Below are 18674 nucleotides of genomic sequence, written 5' to 3' on the forward strand. Positions count from 1 at the left end.
CCTCCTGCCACGCAGATACAGCTGAAGCGGGCAGGGAGTGCCCCAACTGCCCAATGCCTGCACTTTCCAGCATGGGGGAAGCTCAGAGGTACCTTATTTTTATGGGTCTGAACTCCTCATGTGTCCTTGGCCCTGGGAGACATCTCTTGCTCTCCTGCTTCATTCACCCCAGTGGTGGCAGAGGTTGCCCCTACTGACTTCATGCTTTAGGCAGGGAGAGGCCAGTGCAATGGGCAGGATTTTCTCTCTTTCAGGAGTAAGTGATAAAAGATAAATTCTCTTTGGCTCCATGCCCAACTGCCTTTGAAGACTCCTTTCTCCTCTGCTGTTTTCTCCTTTGATGTGGTTCTTTTGATTTGCACTGCAGAGGCTGTATCAGAGCCCTCCAGACTGAAGGAACACAGGGTTTAGGAGAAGAGCAGTGTCCTGCTCTCTGTCCTGCTGCAGCATCCTGCAAAGCAATGGCTGATGCTGATGGTGGCTCTGGGGGAAATAAGTGCGGAGCTTTATAGATCAGCTCCCAGCCCTGCTCATTTGTTGTTTAAAATCATGTTCCTGCTCACTCTGAACCATTTCAGTAAGAAAATAATACAACAGAAGACTGGTATCTGTGGGGTGCCACTAGAATTACTACCATTAGGTGATGCTTTTCCATTTCCACATACTTTGAGATCTATCTATGAGCCAATTTTCAGTCCATAAACTGCACGCATCTGTACCTTGCGTGTGTATTAATTAAGCTGATGGGTGATACTATGGCAGGTGCCTATGTGTAATGTCAACACATTTACTTTTATCAATCAAGGATGTAACTACAGAAAGAAAACCCAACATGCAGGGTTTGACAGGATTCACTTTCCATTAAAGCATACCGACTGAAATTAATTTTCCGTTAAAATGTACAGACCACTGTCCAGGGTGCTCTCACATGCTTTGCAAGGTGCTCTGCCCATCGCTGCCATTTGTCCTGGCACAGCTACTCGCTCCTTCCCAGCCTGTCATCCCCGGCTCCTGGGGACATCACTATGAAAGCTGATTTTACAGAGAAATGATCTGATTCTTCAGGCCTGTCAGGTGGAGAGGCTGTCACACAGCCACTCTGCGTGACGGCAGCAGAAGGCATCTTTGTCCCAGACGTCTTCCCTCATCATCCCCAGCTAGGAAAATAATTTGAAAAGTGACTGACATCTCTTAGGCAACGCTGGGAAGAAAACCCATTTGGAGATATTTCAGCTTCTGCTTCATGAGTTTTCTTAATTTTCCCACATCTTGGCAGTGTGTGTTAACATGGAGAGAGTGTCTTTGCTTTAAACAGCTCATCAGCTCTGATTATTGACTGTGCTCCTCATGTCAGCACCCATCGGAAGGATGCAGAAGCAGAGACCAGCCCCAAGCTGCAAAACCCTGCTTGTGGTCTATGCCCCATTGGCAGAGCCACCACTGGGCTCCAGGGAAAGGAAGTGGCAGGGGCAGAAGTGAAATAATTTACAGGGTTTGTAACCTGTTCCCTGGTGTGACTCAGGATCTCAGCATGTCACCTTGAAGTGTCACAATGAAGCTAGCAGAGGTGGCTTACAAAAGCAGAGGGCTTAGAGAAAGCATCCTGCCCATTAATAGCAGCCTGTCTGAGGTGTGACTCACGGACAGTCCAGTCAGCCCCGTGGAGACAGCTTTCTTGGGAGGTGATGTGGCTCTGTTCAGGCTTCTGCTTCCTGGACAGGAGAGCAGCAGCATGACACTAAAGGCCCAGGAAGAGGATGTTTTGTAGAGGCAATAAATGGCTGCATTTGCAAGTTGTAAGATGAAGTCTGGTGATGGCCTCAAATTAAATGTAAAGATGCCCCTGGATCTCAATATATACATGGATTAGATGGAATGTTAAATTAAGAATCATAGAATGGTTTGGGTTGGAATGGACCTTAAAGCTCATCCAGTCCCAACCCCCCTGCCATGGCCAGGGACACCTCCCACTAGCCCAGGTTGCTCAAAGCCCCGTCCAGCCTGGCCTTGAACACTGCCAGGGAGGGGGCAGCCACAGCTTCTCTGGGCAACCTGTGCCAGTGTCTCTCCACCCTCACAGGAAAGAATTTCTGCCTCATATCTAATCTGAATCTACCTTCTTTCACTTTAAAACTGTTACCCATCATCCTATCCCTACACCCCCTGATCAAGAGTCCCTCCCCAGCTTTCCTGTACCCCCTTTAAGTACTGGAAGGCTGCTATAAGGTCTCTCTGGAGTCTTCTCTTCTCCAGGCTGGACAACTCCAACTCTCTCAGCCTGTCCTCACAGGGGAGGTGCTCCAGCCCCCTGATCGTCCTCATAGCTTCCTCTGGACCCACTTGAGTGGGTCTAATTAACTTTCTAAGGAAGTTTAATGCAACAGAGAGGTTATGAATTTAAGGGGAGAAGCGCTGGCCCAGGTATCGGGGAAGGTTCCCATGCCAGCGTCCCCATGCCAGGGGCTGTGCAGCACTGCTGGGAGCTGGTCCTCCAGTTCCCTGGTGGAAGACAAGCCAGAGGCTGCCGGTAGCATCTTTCCAACAGGGAGATGCACAACAGGTCATGAATTTCAGGTAGATGTAAAGCACACAAGTTTAAGATTTAGTGCCTAGAAAAAAAGGCTCTTTAAAGTCTGGAGGCTGAGCAACCCAGGCTTGCAGCTGGATTTCTGATGAGCAGACCCCACCTCCATCAGGGAGATACTGGCACTTGCATGAGAGGTGAGAGCCTGCAATGAGCACATCTAATGCGGTGTGAGAACAGACAACTTGGCAATCTCTCTGAGAACACCAGTGTGCTGGAGGCTGCCTGCAAATAGATCCACTGAAATTTCACAGCTCTATTATCATGCTCTGAAAGGCAAGCAGGTCTCTGCTCTCTGAATGAGGACTGCTGGCCAGCCCTGCATGCTTTCATGGCCCAGAAAATTCACCTGTAAGTGTAGGTGCAGCAGGAGCAGCTGGACAGTGATGACATGAGATGCTGCTGAACACCCTGAAGGAGAGCAGGATGTTCCACTGCATAATTTACCAGAAATGAGAGAAAAGTCCTCCCTGCAAGGCATCCTGAAGGTGGGCAAGGAAAGGCTTGTATCCAGCCTGCAGGGGCTGTGGTCTGCATCTGTCCCTGCACAGGGTGAATATTAGATGAGGGTTTTTGCTATCTCCCCCTGGCATGAACACCCCTCTCCTGTGCACCCCTGAGCCCTGTGAAAGCTGCCCCTCTGCCCATGCTCTGTGCTCAGCATCCTGCACAGCTTTCTCCTTGAAGAGTGCTCCAGTTAACAAGTATTTGAGAAAAGCAACAGCTGATTTCCCCTTGATCTTGAAGAGCTCTGATTAGTGCTGCTAGGGCCTTCACAAACCCTCCAGGGCAGGTTGAGAAAACAGTTTGTTTTGAAGCAGGGCCAGGGGGATTATTTGGTCTGCTGGCAGGTGGAAGTAAGGAGAGGAGCTCCTTGCTAGTGCCACAGCATCAGGAGAACCCTGGAGGTGAGTGGTGCTGCAGCAGCTCTGGATCCTTCAGTCTGGTCATTCTTATGGTGCCTTTGCTCAGGGATGCTCCTGCCCAGGATGAGTTTCTTAGTAGTGAAGCTGGATTGCTCCAATGCTGGCAAAGCTTTACAGAGCCCTGCTGTGAAATGCAGGGGATCATCATCTGCCCAACTAAGGTGAACTCCAGAGAGCTTCCAGGCGTGTTTTAGTTTCTTGCTACCTCCAGCAGGACATGAGAGGAGTCCCACCACGGCTTGGGGGAGTGGGAGACTATTCGCCAGCCCACATACTGATCTGGTATCTGAGCATCATCAGGTCCGCCAGCCTACACCTGCATGGCTCAAGGAGCAAATGCAGCATTCAGACTGCTCCAGTGGCTGAAACCTGCCTTGGGAACGCAGTCACCCAGGTGGAAAACAGGACCTGGTCAACTCTTACTCCTTTGTGTACACAACTTCTCCTTTTCCTCTCCTAATTTGGGGGCATTTGGGGCAATTTTGACATTGTGGCTGTATGTGAAAACACATAATTGATAATTTGCCAAGAAGACATGTAACTCTGAGGAATCCCTGCCCTCTCCTATACCTTCAGCCTGAACCCATTTAACCAGTGCTCTTGAGCCAGGCTTGCACAGTCCCTACTTCCCTCCTCCTGACTGCTTGCAGTGAGGAAGAGGAGGAAGATTTGGGCTGGATTCTGTATTTCCACTAGCTGCTTTCCCCTGACTTTGCAGAAATGTGAGCCCCTGAAAAACCCAGGAGACAGAGCAGTGTAATTAAGGAAAAGAAGAGCTCCAGATGACACTGGCTCTAGAGAACGGTGCTTTCCCCTCCCTCTCAGTGCTTTCTCATTGCATCAGTCTCTTGCTGGGAGCATGAGTCACGTTGGTTCTGGTGATGGATGAAATTAGCTCCAATGTGAAACAGGAAATAAAAAGCCATTCACTAACAAGGCAGCTGTGCAGGCATAGGGCTCAGGGCAATGATCCTCTCTGCCTTTTTCTGCTCTTGTGCTTTTCACAAGCAACTCTCTTTTAATTAGAAGGGATGCAGTTCTAAGTCAACTATAAATGATATTATCAAACTAATAGAGTATGATCGTATCCTGACTTTTATTGGTCTGGTAGCTGCTGCTGGCTGCCATGGGAACTATGTATTTCACATACTTCTGATCTGGTTTGTAGGCATCAAAAGAAGAGAAGGTAAGAGGTGATGAACCTCCCAAATGTCCTTGCTTTGCAAAGAACCGATGAGTTGTTCTCCCCAGAGACACATCCATTGGGACATTTTCATCCCCTCTTTCTTGGCCAAGGCTGCTCTTCAGCATTGCTCTTTTTCTCCTGGCAGGCTGCTGCCCCTCATCTTCCTTCCTCACTGCTCCCCGACCCCCTTTCTGCAGCTGGGCTGGGCAAAACTAAGAGTGACAGAGAAAGGAAGCAAAGAGAAAAGGGAGAACTCTCCTGCTGAGCCACAGAGCCTGCGTGTGAGTGCTGAATGGAGCAGTGTTCGCCCTGCACTGGGGCTGTCCCCAGGAACAAACCCCCTCTGTTCACAGCCGCACGCCCCGCAGGAAGCCATCCTGCTGCAATGCTCCTCTGCGGGATGTGAAAAACAGAGGCTTCCTGAAAGTTACCCGAGGGAGTGAGAGAAGTAAGACAGGGGAGGTATTCCCTGAGTCCCACAGCCACCACGTTCCCAAAGTGCCAGGTGGCAAGGTGGGTAGGAGTGGAGGGGAGAGCAGGGGCTGCAGCCTGCACACCCCTCAGCCTGACTGTGTGCAGAAGAGAAGGTGCAGGGGAGGATGTATTTGCAAATACAATCAAATGCAAAGGAAGAAGACATAGGAAGAGAGAAAGACAACTTAGTCCTGGCTACAGTTAGCATTTCAAGCTTGGCAGGAGGTTGCAGGCTCCATGAACACCTATGCTGCCCTGGGCTGGATCTTATCTCTCAGCCGGGTCCAGCCAGCCAGCGGTCTGACTCCAGCTCAGAAAGCTGGCTATTGAACTGAATCCAGGTGAGCTGACCCCCAGCCTGACCACCCACACCCTCTGAGCTACAAGGATCAGCAATTAGCCTCCCATGTGCCTTCCTATCATACCTGCTCCCAGCATTTCTGAAGGTCAGAACATGGCGTGGTGGGTGTGCATCTGCTGAGCTGGGCATGGGGGCAACCACAGAGACATGGGCTTCTGCAGGGATCAGATGGGCCCTAGGTGAAAGGAAAGCTTCTCTCAAAAGGGCTTGTGATGGTGCATGACCATGGGTGACCTAAGGGACAAGAGGCAGCCTTGCCTGTGTCCTACTGGCTGCTCAGCTGGGTCCTGCTTGCATCCCTGCTCCTGCTGCTCCATAACACTGCAGCTCTGGCTGTTGGTCTTGCCTGGCTAGTTGCTCTCTTCCAGGATTTTCCCTCTTGTGAAGGAAAAATATCTTAAGCAGGAGAGGTTTGTTATAACTATTAGGCTGAACGGCTTCTTCCTCTCCTGCCTGACCCTGCTCCATGACGTTCCTTTGGAAAAATCTGTTCATGCTCCATGAGCAAAGGCATTGAGTGTGAAATCCCAGGCACCAGTTGAGATCTTCTCAAATTATCCCCTGCTGCATTGATTGTTTGGGTTGGTTTTTTTTTTTTGCATGGGACTAATTTTTTAATCAGAGTTATGTAGGACATGATCAGAAGCAATTAAAGGCTGGCAGACTAATTAATGTCAATCAGCATGGTTTATGGGCATTGGCCTTGTCAATCAAATGATACTGTGTGTTGGTGAGAGAGCTTTCAGTTTTCAAAGCTAGTGCTCTACAGAGAGCTTTTCTTCCCTGAAATGCTCATTAAAATAATACAAGTCCTTCAGGAATGAGTTAAAGGACATATTTTAAAGTCCTTTAGGTACTGACCACTACAGGTAGATTCTTTGTGAAATCCTACTTGGTGCTGCAGCAGATTAAATGCCAAGCTTGCTACTGTGGTCCTGAGAACCATGCTAAGGTGCATCTTACTCCTCCTGGGCCTGGTGTGCTGCTGGGAATGTGTCCTGCAAAGGTCCAGGCTGGAGGAGATGGGTATGGCAAGCTGCTCAGCCTGGTAAAGGAGTGATTAAACGGACACCATGGCAGTGCTTAAGCATGACAGGGGTTGGATTTCTTCCAGGGACATATTGGAAATCTATTATGGACCATTTTGTGGTTTGCAGAGGGATGTCTGGGAAAAAGAGAAAGTAGAAACCTGTTGTAAGCTTGATCATGACAAAGGCAAATGCCCAGTATGCTTTGGAAAGGTTAGGTTTGTAAGTGAGGAGACCTGCTGCAGCTGGGGCATTCCTGACACTGCTGTTGATCTCTCCGCAAGGCCCCACATATTAGCTGACTGCAGGCATTGGCAACCTTTCCAGCATCCCACATGAATCCGTGCAAGAACAGAGACAGCTATTAAAGCACATCATCCCTTCCTTTGCAAGTCCATGTGCCCTGAACCTGGCATTGTTCTTGTTAAAACAAAAATCAAAGAGCATTTAAAGTGCCTGTGTTAGGATGGCACAGGCACAGCTGCTATGAGCACTCATCATTTTTAAAATCTTGGATCCTGCAGCACTCATGTATGGATGTAATTTTCTACTTTTAAGGAAAATTAATAAAGGAAGGACATAATCAGGCAGAGCCCCTGGAAAGTGCCTGTCAGAGGTGTGAGGCAGTAGAGAGAGGATCTTACAGGGCAGAGCCAGCCACGGGGAGTGATGCTCAGAAGTCCCAACAGCCCGAAGCAGGGGTGGCACAGGCTGCAAAGTACCACTGGGCTGGTGGCATCACATTCCCAGCAGAAAACGCCTGGCCCACTGACAGTGGTGCTTGGGAGGTGTGAGACTCATGCTTCATGAGCGGTGTAGTGCCAGATCCTCCCTAAGCAGAGCTGGAGAGGGCTGAAACACTGGTCTCCATCCTGCTGACTTTTATAGGCCTGCCTGGGTCTGAGAAAGACTGGCATATTATTCAGCAACCTTGTCAAATATTACAGTTGAGCCAGCAGGTCTCTAAGTGGTCACCATTAAATTTATCTGTGTGATTCCTGGAGCTCATGTTATTAAACTTTGCAGCTGTATAATTTTATCCTTTTTGAATAGCTTATAGTCCTCTGCCACAGCTTGTCCATTGGGGATGTCTGAAGGACCACGGCAGACTGAGCTCAGCTCTGGTTACCAGCAGGCTGGAAGTTGAGCCATGCAATGCTTCACAGCCCTGGCAGCCCAGTCATGCAGAGAGCTGCTGTGGCACGCCGGGAACAGGGAGAGGGTAGCCATTATATGGGAGTGGAGGGATTTTTATGACACACTTATTTCCATGGTACAAAATAATATATTGACATTATGGTGGAAGATCCTTTACCCAGTTATCACTTGAAGACATGCATTTGATCTGGGCAAATACTTAATTGGTCCTCACTGGACACTGGTCATGGGACATTAGGCATCAATAAAAAATTACTCTTAAAATATGGGCTGAATACTCTTTCCAGTGCAGTGTGGTGGTTATGGTCACAGCACAGATTTGCTCCAGTGCGTTTTAATGTTTTCATTTGTTTTCCATTTGGGCAAGGTGGCTCATACCTCTGCCATAACCACACCGCTGCTTCCCAGCCTCAGCCTTTGCCCTGCAGTTCTCCTGATGCAAAATGCCCTGTCCCCGATGGGGCCACTGTGGGCAGAACCACACATTTTAATTCTCAGCTGAAGTGGGAAGTGCATGGCCCCAAGACATAAGATGAGCCTGCATGATGCTCAGCAAGAGCATGGAGACTCCTGTTGCTCTGAGGACATGGATGCTGGAGGGAAACATTAATATTCTGGACCACCACATCTCTCTGCCATCTGTTGCACCAAAGCAAAGGACACCAAAATAAACTTCAAAATCCTCTGCAAGGGAGAAAACTCTGGATGCTATTTCTACAGCAAGCTGTTCAAGGCTTCCTCAAATCACCTTTCTCCTTTCCAAATGTAGCATATTTCAGAGATGTCCTGCCCCAGAGAGATGAGTTTGGTAGCTGTGAGGCTTGAAGCATGTGATCATACATACTGGAGGTGTACGGTGTGCTCCACCACAGCCAGCCCAGCTTATTACCATAGATAAGGATGAGGCAGAAACCATAGTCTCCAAAGCAGCTAGTCAGGATGAGGCAGGGAGCTGCAAGCTGGCAGTCATGGTGGAGCAGTTTGTTCCTGAGTGGGCAGTACCATTTAAAGCTTTTGGATATTTCCTGAAATGTCTGATGGAAAGGAGGAGAGGTTTCCCCTGAAAATGCCTGCAGACTGCTCAAGGCCCTTGTGCTGCCCTATATCCTGCTAAAAGCCATTCCACCAAGCATCCATCTCCTCCAAGTGCTAATGTCCTCTTCCCAGGAGGAGATCAGGAGGAAAATTTTATGAGGATTTATTCTTTATTTGGCGTTTGGGACTCTCCCAGTATAACACGCTTACTGCTTATGGCCCATTCCCCTGTCTTCTAGTATGTGCAGGTAAAGATTTATGCTATTCCAGGTGCCAGCCTCACCAGAGAGATTAATGAGAGATAATTTCTTACAAAGAGGTTTATTGAGTTCTCTGAGTTCATTCACCAGCTGTGAAGTGAAACATCTGAAAACAGTTTTTGAATACTAAGTTCTCCCTGGCACTAGTACAAAAAAGGGAAACAGTGCCTTTTTCTGATCAAGGTATTTATTTTGCTGGGCAGAGCAGGCTTCATGTGCAAAGCCCGGGGAGCTGAGATGCTGGGTTATTTGATGCCTGCTAGCGTGGCCCACCCGGGGTGTGGGAAGATGTGCCTGGCATGCTCAAGGCACCACGCTCTGCTTCTCAGCATCCACAGCCCCATGAGCTCCTGCAAGGGATGGGTTATTCTTTTATGGCAGATTTGGAGAAGCAGGGGAGCCTTGGAGACAAAGACAAGGGTGATCAGTGAGTTACGGCAATGTAAAGGCACTAGTAAACAGGTTTGTGATTATGGCACCCTGCAGACCTCATGTCTGCTGGCCTTATGGCCCAAAATGTTGATTTGGTGTCATAGCAATAGCTCTTCTGCCACATTATGCTTTAAAGGTGAATAAGTAAGGTGCTTCCTTGGACCTCAAGCTGGGCCAGTCCCCTCATTGCATGTGCCTTGTTAACCTGCTTCTTGGGATGCCCCTCTTTCCTCTGCCCTACCCAAAAGACAGGCAGGAGCCCAGCACTGGCTCCTGCACCCACACGCCAGGCTGGTGCAGAGGGCAGAGCCTGCACCAGCATTGCCCAGCAAAATAATGCATGGCTGTATGGTTAGAGATGCTGCTGGTTTGCTGCAGCCAGTGTTTTCCTTGCCACATGGCTCATTTGAACAGAAGTCACCCTTGCTTGGGTTGGAGGAAACTGATTGCAATTAGTAAACTGTCTTTTAAAAAAATCCTCCCCTTAGCAATTGGCCAAGTGGCTGTACAGGGGCCTCTGGGATGTATCTTAGTATGCAAATATTGGACAGCAGGCACTAATTATGCTTCTCTCCCATCTCAAGCACATTTCTACTCCGTCAATGGATCATTCGACTAAGTTTTATCTCTGTTGCACTTAGTGTACCATGTCTATAATGCATTTTTATTTTTGCACAGACATTGAGGATACATTAGCTGGGAAGAACTGATGGGGAAACCCACAGCTGGAAGGACAGATTTCGGAAGATGATTTACCATTTCCCTCAATGTATTGCAGCAAGTCCCAAGTGAGCTATGGTCAGCCTGTGGGCTTTTCGTCTGGGATAAACCAGTGGGGAGCATCTGGGCATCTTATTTTCTTATTTATTTATTTATTTATTTATTTATTTATTTATTTATCTACACTTTGATGCCCCTTCCTTGGAGGTGACTTTTCTGCAATCTATCTGCAGCATTTTCCTTCAAAATCCCCCTCCTGACAGCGTTCCAGCAACAGGATCATCATTTCTTCACATCACAATGAAGAACTTGCAGAGGTATGTTTACAAATGCCTTTTGCACACATGAAATGTTGTAACATCAGGGAAGCTCACATAAAAACAAACTATAGCACTCCTCTTCTCTTTGACTGGTCTTTGTCTTCAAACAACTGTAAAAGAGGGCAATCAATATAGCTTGCCAGGGTCCTTTTAATGCTTCCTAAACCATTATGGTCATAATGCTTCTTCAGGCTGCCATGTCAATACATTTGAGACACTGAACATGTCTAAACCACATAAAATCTTTATTAAGGTGAAATTAAATGAGCAAGCCCAAATCAGTAACTTAAAGGGATATTATCCTTCAAGGATGCCAGACCTAAAAATAAGACAGATCTGAAAAATCCAGGGCATTAAAAGTTAGGATTAAATTAATGAGAAACTCAAACTTTTGCCACAGAGCCTGGGCAGGAGGAATTTAGGAGGACAGGAATTGCTGCTATGGTGCTCTGGATACCCGCCCTTTGTTTTTTATTGCAGCATTGGCCTGAGCTAAAAAAGTGCAGTGAATCTGAGGCAGGCACAAGGAAAACAGTTACTGGCATGAATGTTCAATCTCCCTTCACTCAATAAATTGATTGAACAAAAGAAAAAAAAATATTGATTTGCATATGGTCCGAGGTGACAGTGCATGGGGCTGCACTGGGTGGCATCAGGATGCATGGCCCCCCGCAGGGAGGGCATATGGGTTTCAAAAGGGAGGGAATGGAGACCCTTTTTACCCTGCCCAGTTAAACACAGTCTGGCAGCCTCAAAACCTCCTGCCGTCCAGCCCAGTGCCTGCTGCAGCAGGGCTGCGCACACAAGCACACGGCGCGCTTGAGGAGGAAATCAGAGCAGTGCAGGTTAGGAGGCAAAGCATCCCACTGCTCCACTGCCAGTGGGACAGCATCTCCCTGCACCCTGCCCTGGCTTCCCTGCAGGCTTCTGCCTCCTGCACTGCCCCAGGGTTACTTAGGAGGTGATGCTCTCAGGTATCCACAAAGCAGCAATGGGTGTGGGGCTGGGGCTCGCTGCTGTGCTCCACAGCCATGCCAGAGCAGCCATGCCCCAGGACTGCAAGAGAGCCTGTGCCTTGGGAAAGACCAGGGTGTGAGCAGTAATTAAACCTCAGGAAAAAGGAGCCGAAGCTGGGCTGGGAGAGCAGCCTGTCCCCAGGCACCCTGCTCTTGGCGTGTGGTTTGCAAAGTCTCGCACTGCAGAGAGCCAGCCTGCCCACAGGGCCATCCTTGTGCTACATTGCCCTAGTGGGTGTCTTTCTTTTCCCGAACCATCCAAGCACTGTCATACCTCACAAAGACACCAGTGCCGTTGCTCATGTGGAGAATCTGGCTGCAGAACTGCAGGGTGCTTTCACCTCGGTGCTGGACACCAGCTACCCTCCTCTCAGCCTTGCACAGGGCAGCATCAGATATTTTCACCTGCCAAAAGGAGGCCATCAGAGGACAAGCAAGGTATGTGAGAGCTGCCAGGACCCCAGGAAAGAAAAGCTACAGCTCACACCCCGCTTGCCTTCCTAGTGCCCTTGGCTGTGGACAGCACCAGCACACAGGTCAAGGCAGCAGCAGCAAGCTGCTCGTGATGTTGCATGCTGGATGCGAGCTCCCAGGAGGGTAAAATATTTGGTAATTCAGCCCAAGGCAGCAAGAAGGGTGGAGGTACTGCAGGTATCACAAAGCTGTTGGGACACAAGAGCTGGGTCCAGGTTCTTCTCACAGTGTCGGGCATGCAGCACCACAAAACCATTGCTGCCTCTTCATCCAAATGTTTGGCAGGGGCACCAGCCTGAAGAAAGGCTCAGAGAAGCTCAGGTTTTGCATCTCCAGAGGGTGCCATTGCTCTGATGTCCCCTGCAAGCTATGGGGTGAACCTCCTCCAGGGGCTGTCGCCTGGTTTGGAAGGAGGCATTCCCCTCAGCACTGCCCAGCAGGTTGGTAACTGGTGGGACAGTACCAGTTAGGTCCCCAAACAACTGCTGACCCCTCTCCATCAAGCGCACGGGCTCCCTTGTGCCTGTGGCCTGTTTTCAAATGGCAGGGGATGCTGCCCCTGTGGGTTTTCCTCTGGAGGGCTGGGAATTTGCATCCTTTCTTCTGCATTATTGTTGCACTGCTTTCACTTCAGCAGGTGGGAGCCTACATCTTGCCAGGAGGATTTTGCATTTCACAAAGGAGCTCTTTTGCCAACATACCTTCTCAGATGAAAGCTGAAAAATTGCTCAGTTCCAGCCTATTTAGTTTTAATTGTTTCCTTTAGTTCTCATTGCTTGTGGGAAAATATCACCTTCCCCTAACAAACAGGCAGGCTGGGAGCCAGTCACCCTGTGCAGCCACCTCCCTGCTGTCCCTCCTGCTGGTCCCACAGCTCCCCAGGGTCTTGTCTCTGCTGGGCAGGGCTGGATTTCAGCAGTGGCTTGCATTGCCCTCAGCAAGCACTGGGTGAGGAACAGTTGCAGTGCTCCTACTGCTGCACTGTCTCCATGTCTCCAAGGTCTTTGATGGTTGCCCTGTCTCTCCCCTCCTGCTCACAGATACCCACCATGCCACCTTTCCCAGCTACCCCTCCTCTCCCCTGCTTCTCAGCCTTCTTCCTGCAGCTGCTCTGGAGCGGTGGCTTGTAATGCTTGCTTCCAAGATGGCTTTGGAAAGAAAGGGTTGTGTTGCTGAGTAAGAAACATGATGCACACAGAGCCCCTGGGGGATACTGAACAGCAGAAGACAAGAAAAGCCTCTCCTTGCTCCCTTCACCAGAGAGGGGGCTTCAAGCACCAGCCAGCTCAGGTGCCTTTATGGGAATGATGCATCCCAGGGGAGCATTGCCTCCAGGACCTCTCCTCCCACCCCTGATCCTAATGCAGGGGCTCAGGGTAGCCCTTCCCCAAGGACACCCCTCTCCACAAAGATGAGAATTCCATGTTAGCAGTGGAAAGCAGGGTCTTGAAGCCTCGGGAAAAGGTTGTGGGGACTCTAAGCCTGCTTGGAGGTTACAGCACCAGGAGGATAAAGCACTATTTCCAGACATCCCCCCAAGCAACCTTAGCAACAGATGAGGCTCAAGGGAATATTAACTTATTCTAATATTAAGCTGAGACAGAACAAAAATACACACAACAACCTGTCAGAGTTTCCCCTGGGTAATTTATTTTATCCCCAGGATAAAATACTGCTGCGGGTGCAGCTTGATACTGGGCACTGCCCGAGCCGGCATGTCTCAGCCCTGGGCTGCGCAGTGCCAGGCCACAGCCAGCAGCACCATGCTTCCAGCATCTGCAGGTTTTCCTCTGCTTAGTTCTGGGGAAGAGCTATAAAACGAAGTCTCATAAATTAATTACCTAAAAGAGTGGCAGAATGTTATTAGATACTTGGGAGTTAATTGTACTGATGTTAATCGCATGTATTTTAATGGCACCAGTAGAGATGTAATATGTAATTCCATAGGTATTCCAGAATAATTTAGCAATTTAATTAATTTCTGCTAATACCTTTTAAATCACCTGCCCTCTTCCCTTCATGTTCTCCGAGGGAAAGAGGAAGATACTTTTCCAGTTGGCTAAATCTATTGCAAATCCACTTTTGTTGGCAGCGGAAACCCCCCAGAATCATCCCTGGGTGACAGGGTGGCCAAACAGAGCTGTGAATGCCTGGTCCTAAATTTGGAAGGCTGTATCAGGGCTGGATGAAATGTTTTGGACAGATCATGATGGACTGAAAAGATGAAGACTGAAATGATTTGTGGATTTAGGTCAAATTTGGTGAGCAGAGCCAGGAGAAAATGTGGAAATGTAAACAGCATCAGGCATTTTATTCTGTCTCCTCAAAATTAAATGTTTTGTTCAGAAAAAGCAAAAATATCCCATTTTGGTGTGGTTGAGATGCAGCTTTTCTGCTTGTCTCCTCGTGCCTCCCCTGAGGTGCAGGCAGCTGAGAGGCGCCCAGTCTCTGGGGCAGCATTTCAGCTGGAAAAAATTATTTATTTGCTTTCTGTGCCCACCACTCACTGAGTGCAGGGCACAGCACCTTGGGACAGCACTTGGAGGTCCAGGGGAGGTGGATATAGGAGGAAACAAGTGTTTTGGGCCATTGGTGAGCTGCCCCCCTCCCTCCCCACACTGGCAGAAAAGAGACCACCAGAAGCCATTGCTCTCATGGGGCCTTTATTGTGCGGCTGGCCCTCGCCTCCCACCCCACTGCCCGTGGCTAGCTGAGACCCTTGCCACTGCACACACCGGCAGAGGAGAGCCGTGCCCATCTCCAAGCCCAGCCACCTGCCTGGGGCAGCACATCCTTCCTGGCTCATTTTTGGGTTTGGTTTTCTTTGAAATACTTTATTTTAAAAATATAGTAGCTGTGGAAAGCAGCCCTCTTTATAAACACTCAATGCCGGAGTGAAGTGCATCGTTGCCATCCTTATTACTAAGCCCTCCTGGGTGCCTGAGACTGCCTGCAGCAGTGCCGGCAGGGCCAGGGCGGCTGCACTGGCTGCTGCAGGCAGTGAGGCTTGCAACAGCAGGGAGAGAGACAGACAGACCCTTCTAAAAATAGAAATATTGTGCTGAGTTGTTTGGAGTGAATGAAATACATAAAACACCAGCATTAGATCAGCTTTAGCTTGTCAAATATTGCTCCCAGCAGAGTCGGCATAGTGCGCTGGTGGAGGTGCAGTCCCCCTCATCCCGCGGCTAGGGAGCCATGCTGGCCCCCAGCCCCACTCCCCACCACAGGGCTTGCTGCTCTTGCCCACCACCAACTGCAAAGGATACTGGCCCCCAGGGCAGCCTGGGAGCCCCTGGGAGTCATTATAAATAGGAAACTGTAAACACAACCATTGGAGATAAGAGACATCTACGATCACAGGGTTTACTGGTTCAAACGTCCCACCCTCCCCCCCAACCCATACACCTATGCCCCTGTCCCCGCTCCATAAAAAGGACTCTGGTAACAAAATCTTCATTCCAAGCTTGGAGTAAAGGTGAGGTGCTCGAGAAGTAAAAAGGGACACTGCAACCTTAGTGGTCTTTTCTTGGGAGGGGAGAAGGTGGTGGGAGGGAGGGAAAGGGTTAGCTGGTTCAGGTCCTTTGCAAGTTCATTTGGTTTGTCTGGAGGACTCCTAGGGTTATACCTGAGATGAAGACGTCTAGGGGACACTCCATAGCTCAATTAAAACATGGTTGGTGTTTTGTGCCTAGAAGAGCCCTTGCTGCTGGGATTTGTTCGTCGTGCTCACCCCGTGCAACAAGAGAGCAGCATCCCTCCTCCGCTTGGCCTGGGGCTATCTGAACCAACACTCATCTGGGGGTGATCCCTCATGTGTCGAGGATCTCGCTGGTGGGCGACGGCTCATGGGGGATGCCCTGTGCACTGTGGATGGTCTGGTTGTGGGAGAGGGAGTTCTGCTGAAGCTCCAGGGCAATGGCGTTCTGGGGGAACTCCTTCACCTGCCGCTTGTACTCAAGGAAGGTGCACGCCTTCGTGGCGATTGCAATGATGTTCTTGCCAATAAAGATGGTGGAGACCCTGCTGTCCTGGAACAAGACCATGTTGATGGCCCGTATGAAAATGGTGACGATGTTAATAGTGACCAGGCTGAGGACGGGGTAGAGCATCATTTTTTGCGGGGCAATGTGCTCCCCTTGCATGCTGATCTCACTGAGGGACACACAAGGCAGGATCAGGAGGAGTATGTAGCAGTAGAAGAACATGAGCCCCTCCGCCCAGATGGGCAGGCCGGTCCTGTGTGGCTCCCACAGGTTGGCCTGGATGTCCAAGATATCCAGCAGGTCGAGGGCCACCCAGAAGAGGCGCCCCCGCAAGTCCTCCTTCTTCCGAAAGGTCCGTATGTACTCCATGCTGTCCAAGGCCACCAGCACCAGGTAGAGCCCTGGCACACAGATGGAGAGGAGCAGGGTCAGGGCTTTCCTGGCCACCGTCTCCAGGTTCTTCTTGTCTGCTTTGTAATTCTGAAAGATGAAGTACAGCTTGATCTCCAGCACGAAGATGTAGAGGAACCACAGGATCATGGCATAACCCCTCTTGGCTGTCTTCACCTCTGCCCCCACCCACACTGCCACATAGCGCAGCACAATGAGGAAGCAGATGTCCCCCACCAGCACGATGATGCAGACGCCGATCTTGCGGGGCCCCTGGTTCTGCTCAACCAGGTAGGCATCCATGAAGGCCATGCTGGTCATGATGACAATAGTGGTCAGACAGACATGGCGCTTGTCAGGCGGCGGCAGCACCATTGTGAGATGAGTGGCCCTCCCTCTGTGCCGGCACTAGGGGAGCAGTCCTGCTGGTGGGGCACAGGGGGACATCTGTGGTGGCCCTGGGGACCAAGGGTTGCTCTGTCCCCCAACCCCAGGAAGAGGTCCCTGGAGAAGCAGTGGCTCTACCCTGGGCAGACCCCGGGGCCCTGGGCAGACTCTGTCCCCAGCTCTTCACCCTTCACTGGCTGTGCCCTGCAAGCACCACCGCTTTGCCCCCAGCCCCAGGCAGCCTCTGCCAACAGCAGCCAGGGCTCACAGAGGTGCGGGGCCTCCACAAGGCACGTCCCTCCTCTGTGGTGGGTCCCCCATCGTTGTCAGGGTCTCCAGTGATCCTATGACACTAATGCACCTCCAGGCTCCAAGCCCCAAATCCTGGTACAGATCTCTGGAAACGCAGTAGGCGACTGGGCAGCAGGGCAGACCTGGCTGGCAGGGAAAGAAGGGGAGCTCTCCTCTTCCCAGTGAGACCCCACGGTCCTCTGCTGTCTGGTGGGGTCCTGCTGTGTCCTCACACTTATCCCCGCAGGGCTGTGCTGTGCTCCTGCTGCTCCCAGCTGTACGCGCATCCCTCCATCCCTGGAAAAGGTAGCAGAGAATGAGCGTTAGGGTCCCTCCATGTTGGCCAAGGGATGGCAAGGATGACAACCTCCCTCAGCTCCCACCACACCATGGCATAGGCCAGGCTCCCACCAGGTACCATCCCACCGCTGGGACACCCACCACTGTGCCTTGTGTGTGGCTTAATGCAGAACAACTTTTTATAGAGGACAAACACAGCCTAGGGAGTCCTGCATGGAAACATGGCATGCTGCCCTTACACAGGCACCTCCATCCAAAACTCCTTGGCAAGATCAAGTCCTGGGTGCTCCCACAGAGAAAGCAGGAGCAGAACCCAGGTGGAGACAGGCAGATCCATAAGTGCCCTGTAACACTGTGAAGTCCCACTGGGCCCACAGCACCCCCAGCTGCAGGTGACCCACCATGGCTGTGTCCCAGCTCCGGAGAGGGCTCAGGGGTTTTTTCCTCACGTCTTGAGCCGCTGCCTGACAGGGTGTGAAGAGGTGCTCTATGTGGCAGGCTGCCAGACGCCTGCCCACGGCTGCAGCAGAGGAGTGGGTAAAGCAACTCGCAGAGTGTGAGGCACGTCCCTACTCAAGTAGGGGTGAGGTTAGGGCTGGCATGCAGGGCTTGGGCTGTCCCTGGCATGGCAGAAGGTAGCAAAGTTATCCCCAGGCCAGCATGAGGTCCCAGCAGCTTTCTGGACTGGCTCAGCTGCTCCTGGCCACAGCTCCTTCTCACCATACTGTGCTTGCATAATTCATTAATCTTTTCTGAGCAGGGACCACACTCCTGGGATGTGACTAGGTCCCAGTGCACTCAAGAGCACTATCAAACTGCTTACGCAGAGTGGAGGAGATGGATAATGATCACAGTTAGATATGCCCATCACACGCCATGTGGCACCTAGCCCTGCATGCATAGCAGATCACTGAGAGGAAAGTGCTTGCCCCACAGACTCCCCTATAGATCACCCCATCTCATGCTGTGGAGCCTGGATGCCACAGTCACGTCTGCTCACAGATCCTCATCTTTCATGCAACCCATGCTTTGCCAGCCCTTGGCACTGTGGGAATGATGGCCCTGGAGATAACATCTCTGGGATGACACAGTCAGGCTGCTGGGTCTGTGAGCACTGCTTACCCAGCCTGCCAGGGTTAGGCTGAGCCTAAACTTGGATTTTGAGTCCTGCAAATGTGCTGAGCTGAACCCTGCACGTGCATGGAGTCTGGCTGGCCATCCCGTGGGGCATCCCTGCTTTCAGGAGGGGAACCAGGACCTGGGGCCAGCCCTAGGAGCTGTTGGAAGGATTCAGTGCCAGAATTCACCCAGGACTTGGAGGCACTGCTTCTTCTCCCCACCACTTG

The 18674-nt window shown here is 50.7% G+C and overlaps 1 protein-coding gene across 1 annotated transcript; it reads right to left on the reverse strand.

Moving 5' to 3' along the window:
• Positions 1 to 14792: 14792 nt before the first annotated feature.
• On the reverse strand, positions 14793 to 17331 carry TMEM121 (transmembrane protein 121). Its single transcript, XM_026854302.1, has one exon. The coding sequence runs from the start codon at positions 16723 to 16725 to the stop codon at positions 15787 to 15789; it is 939 nt and encodes a 312-aa protein (XP_026710103.1). The 5' UTR covers positions 16726 to 17331; the 3' UTR covers positions 14793 to 15786.
• Between the last annotated feature and the right edge of the window lie 1343 nt (positions 17332 to 18674).

This window comes from Athene cunicularia, assembly GCF_003259725.1.
Source record: "Athene cunicularia isolate RWA chromosome 8 unlocalized genomic scaffold, athCun1 chr8_part1, whole genome shotgun sequence".
Lineage (NCBI taxonomy): Eukaryota > Metazoa > Chordata > Aves > Strigiformes > Strigidae > Athene > Athene cunicularia.

Coding starts and splice junctions, on each gene's coding strand:
- TMEM121 (XM_026854302.1), bottom strand. CDS start 16,725: ATGGTGCTGCCGCCGCCTGACAAGCGCCATGTCTGTCTGACCACTATT.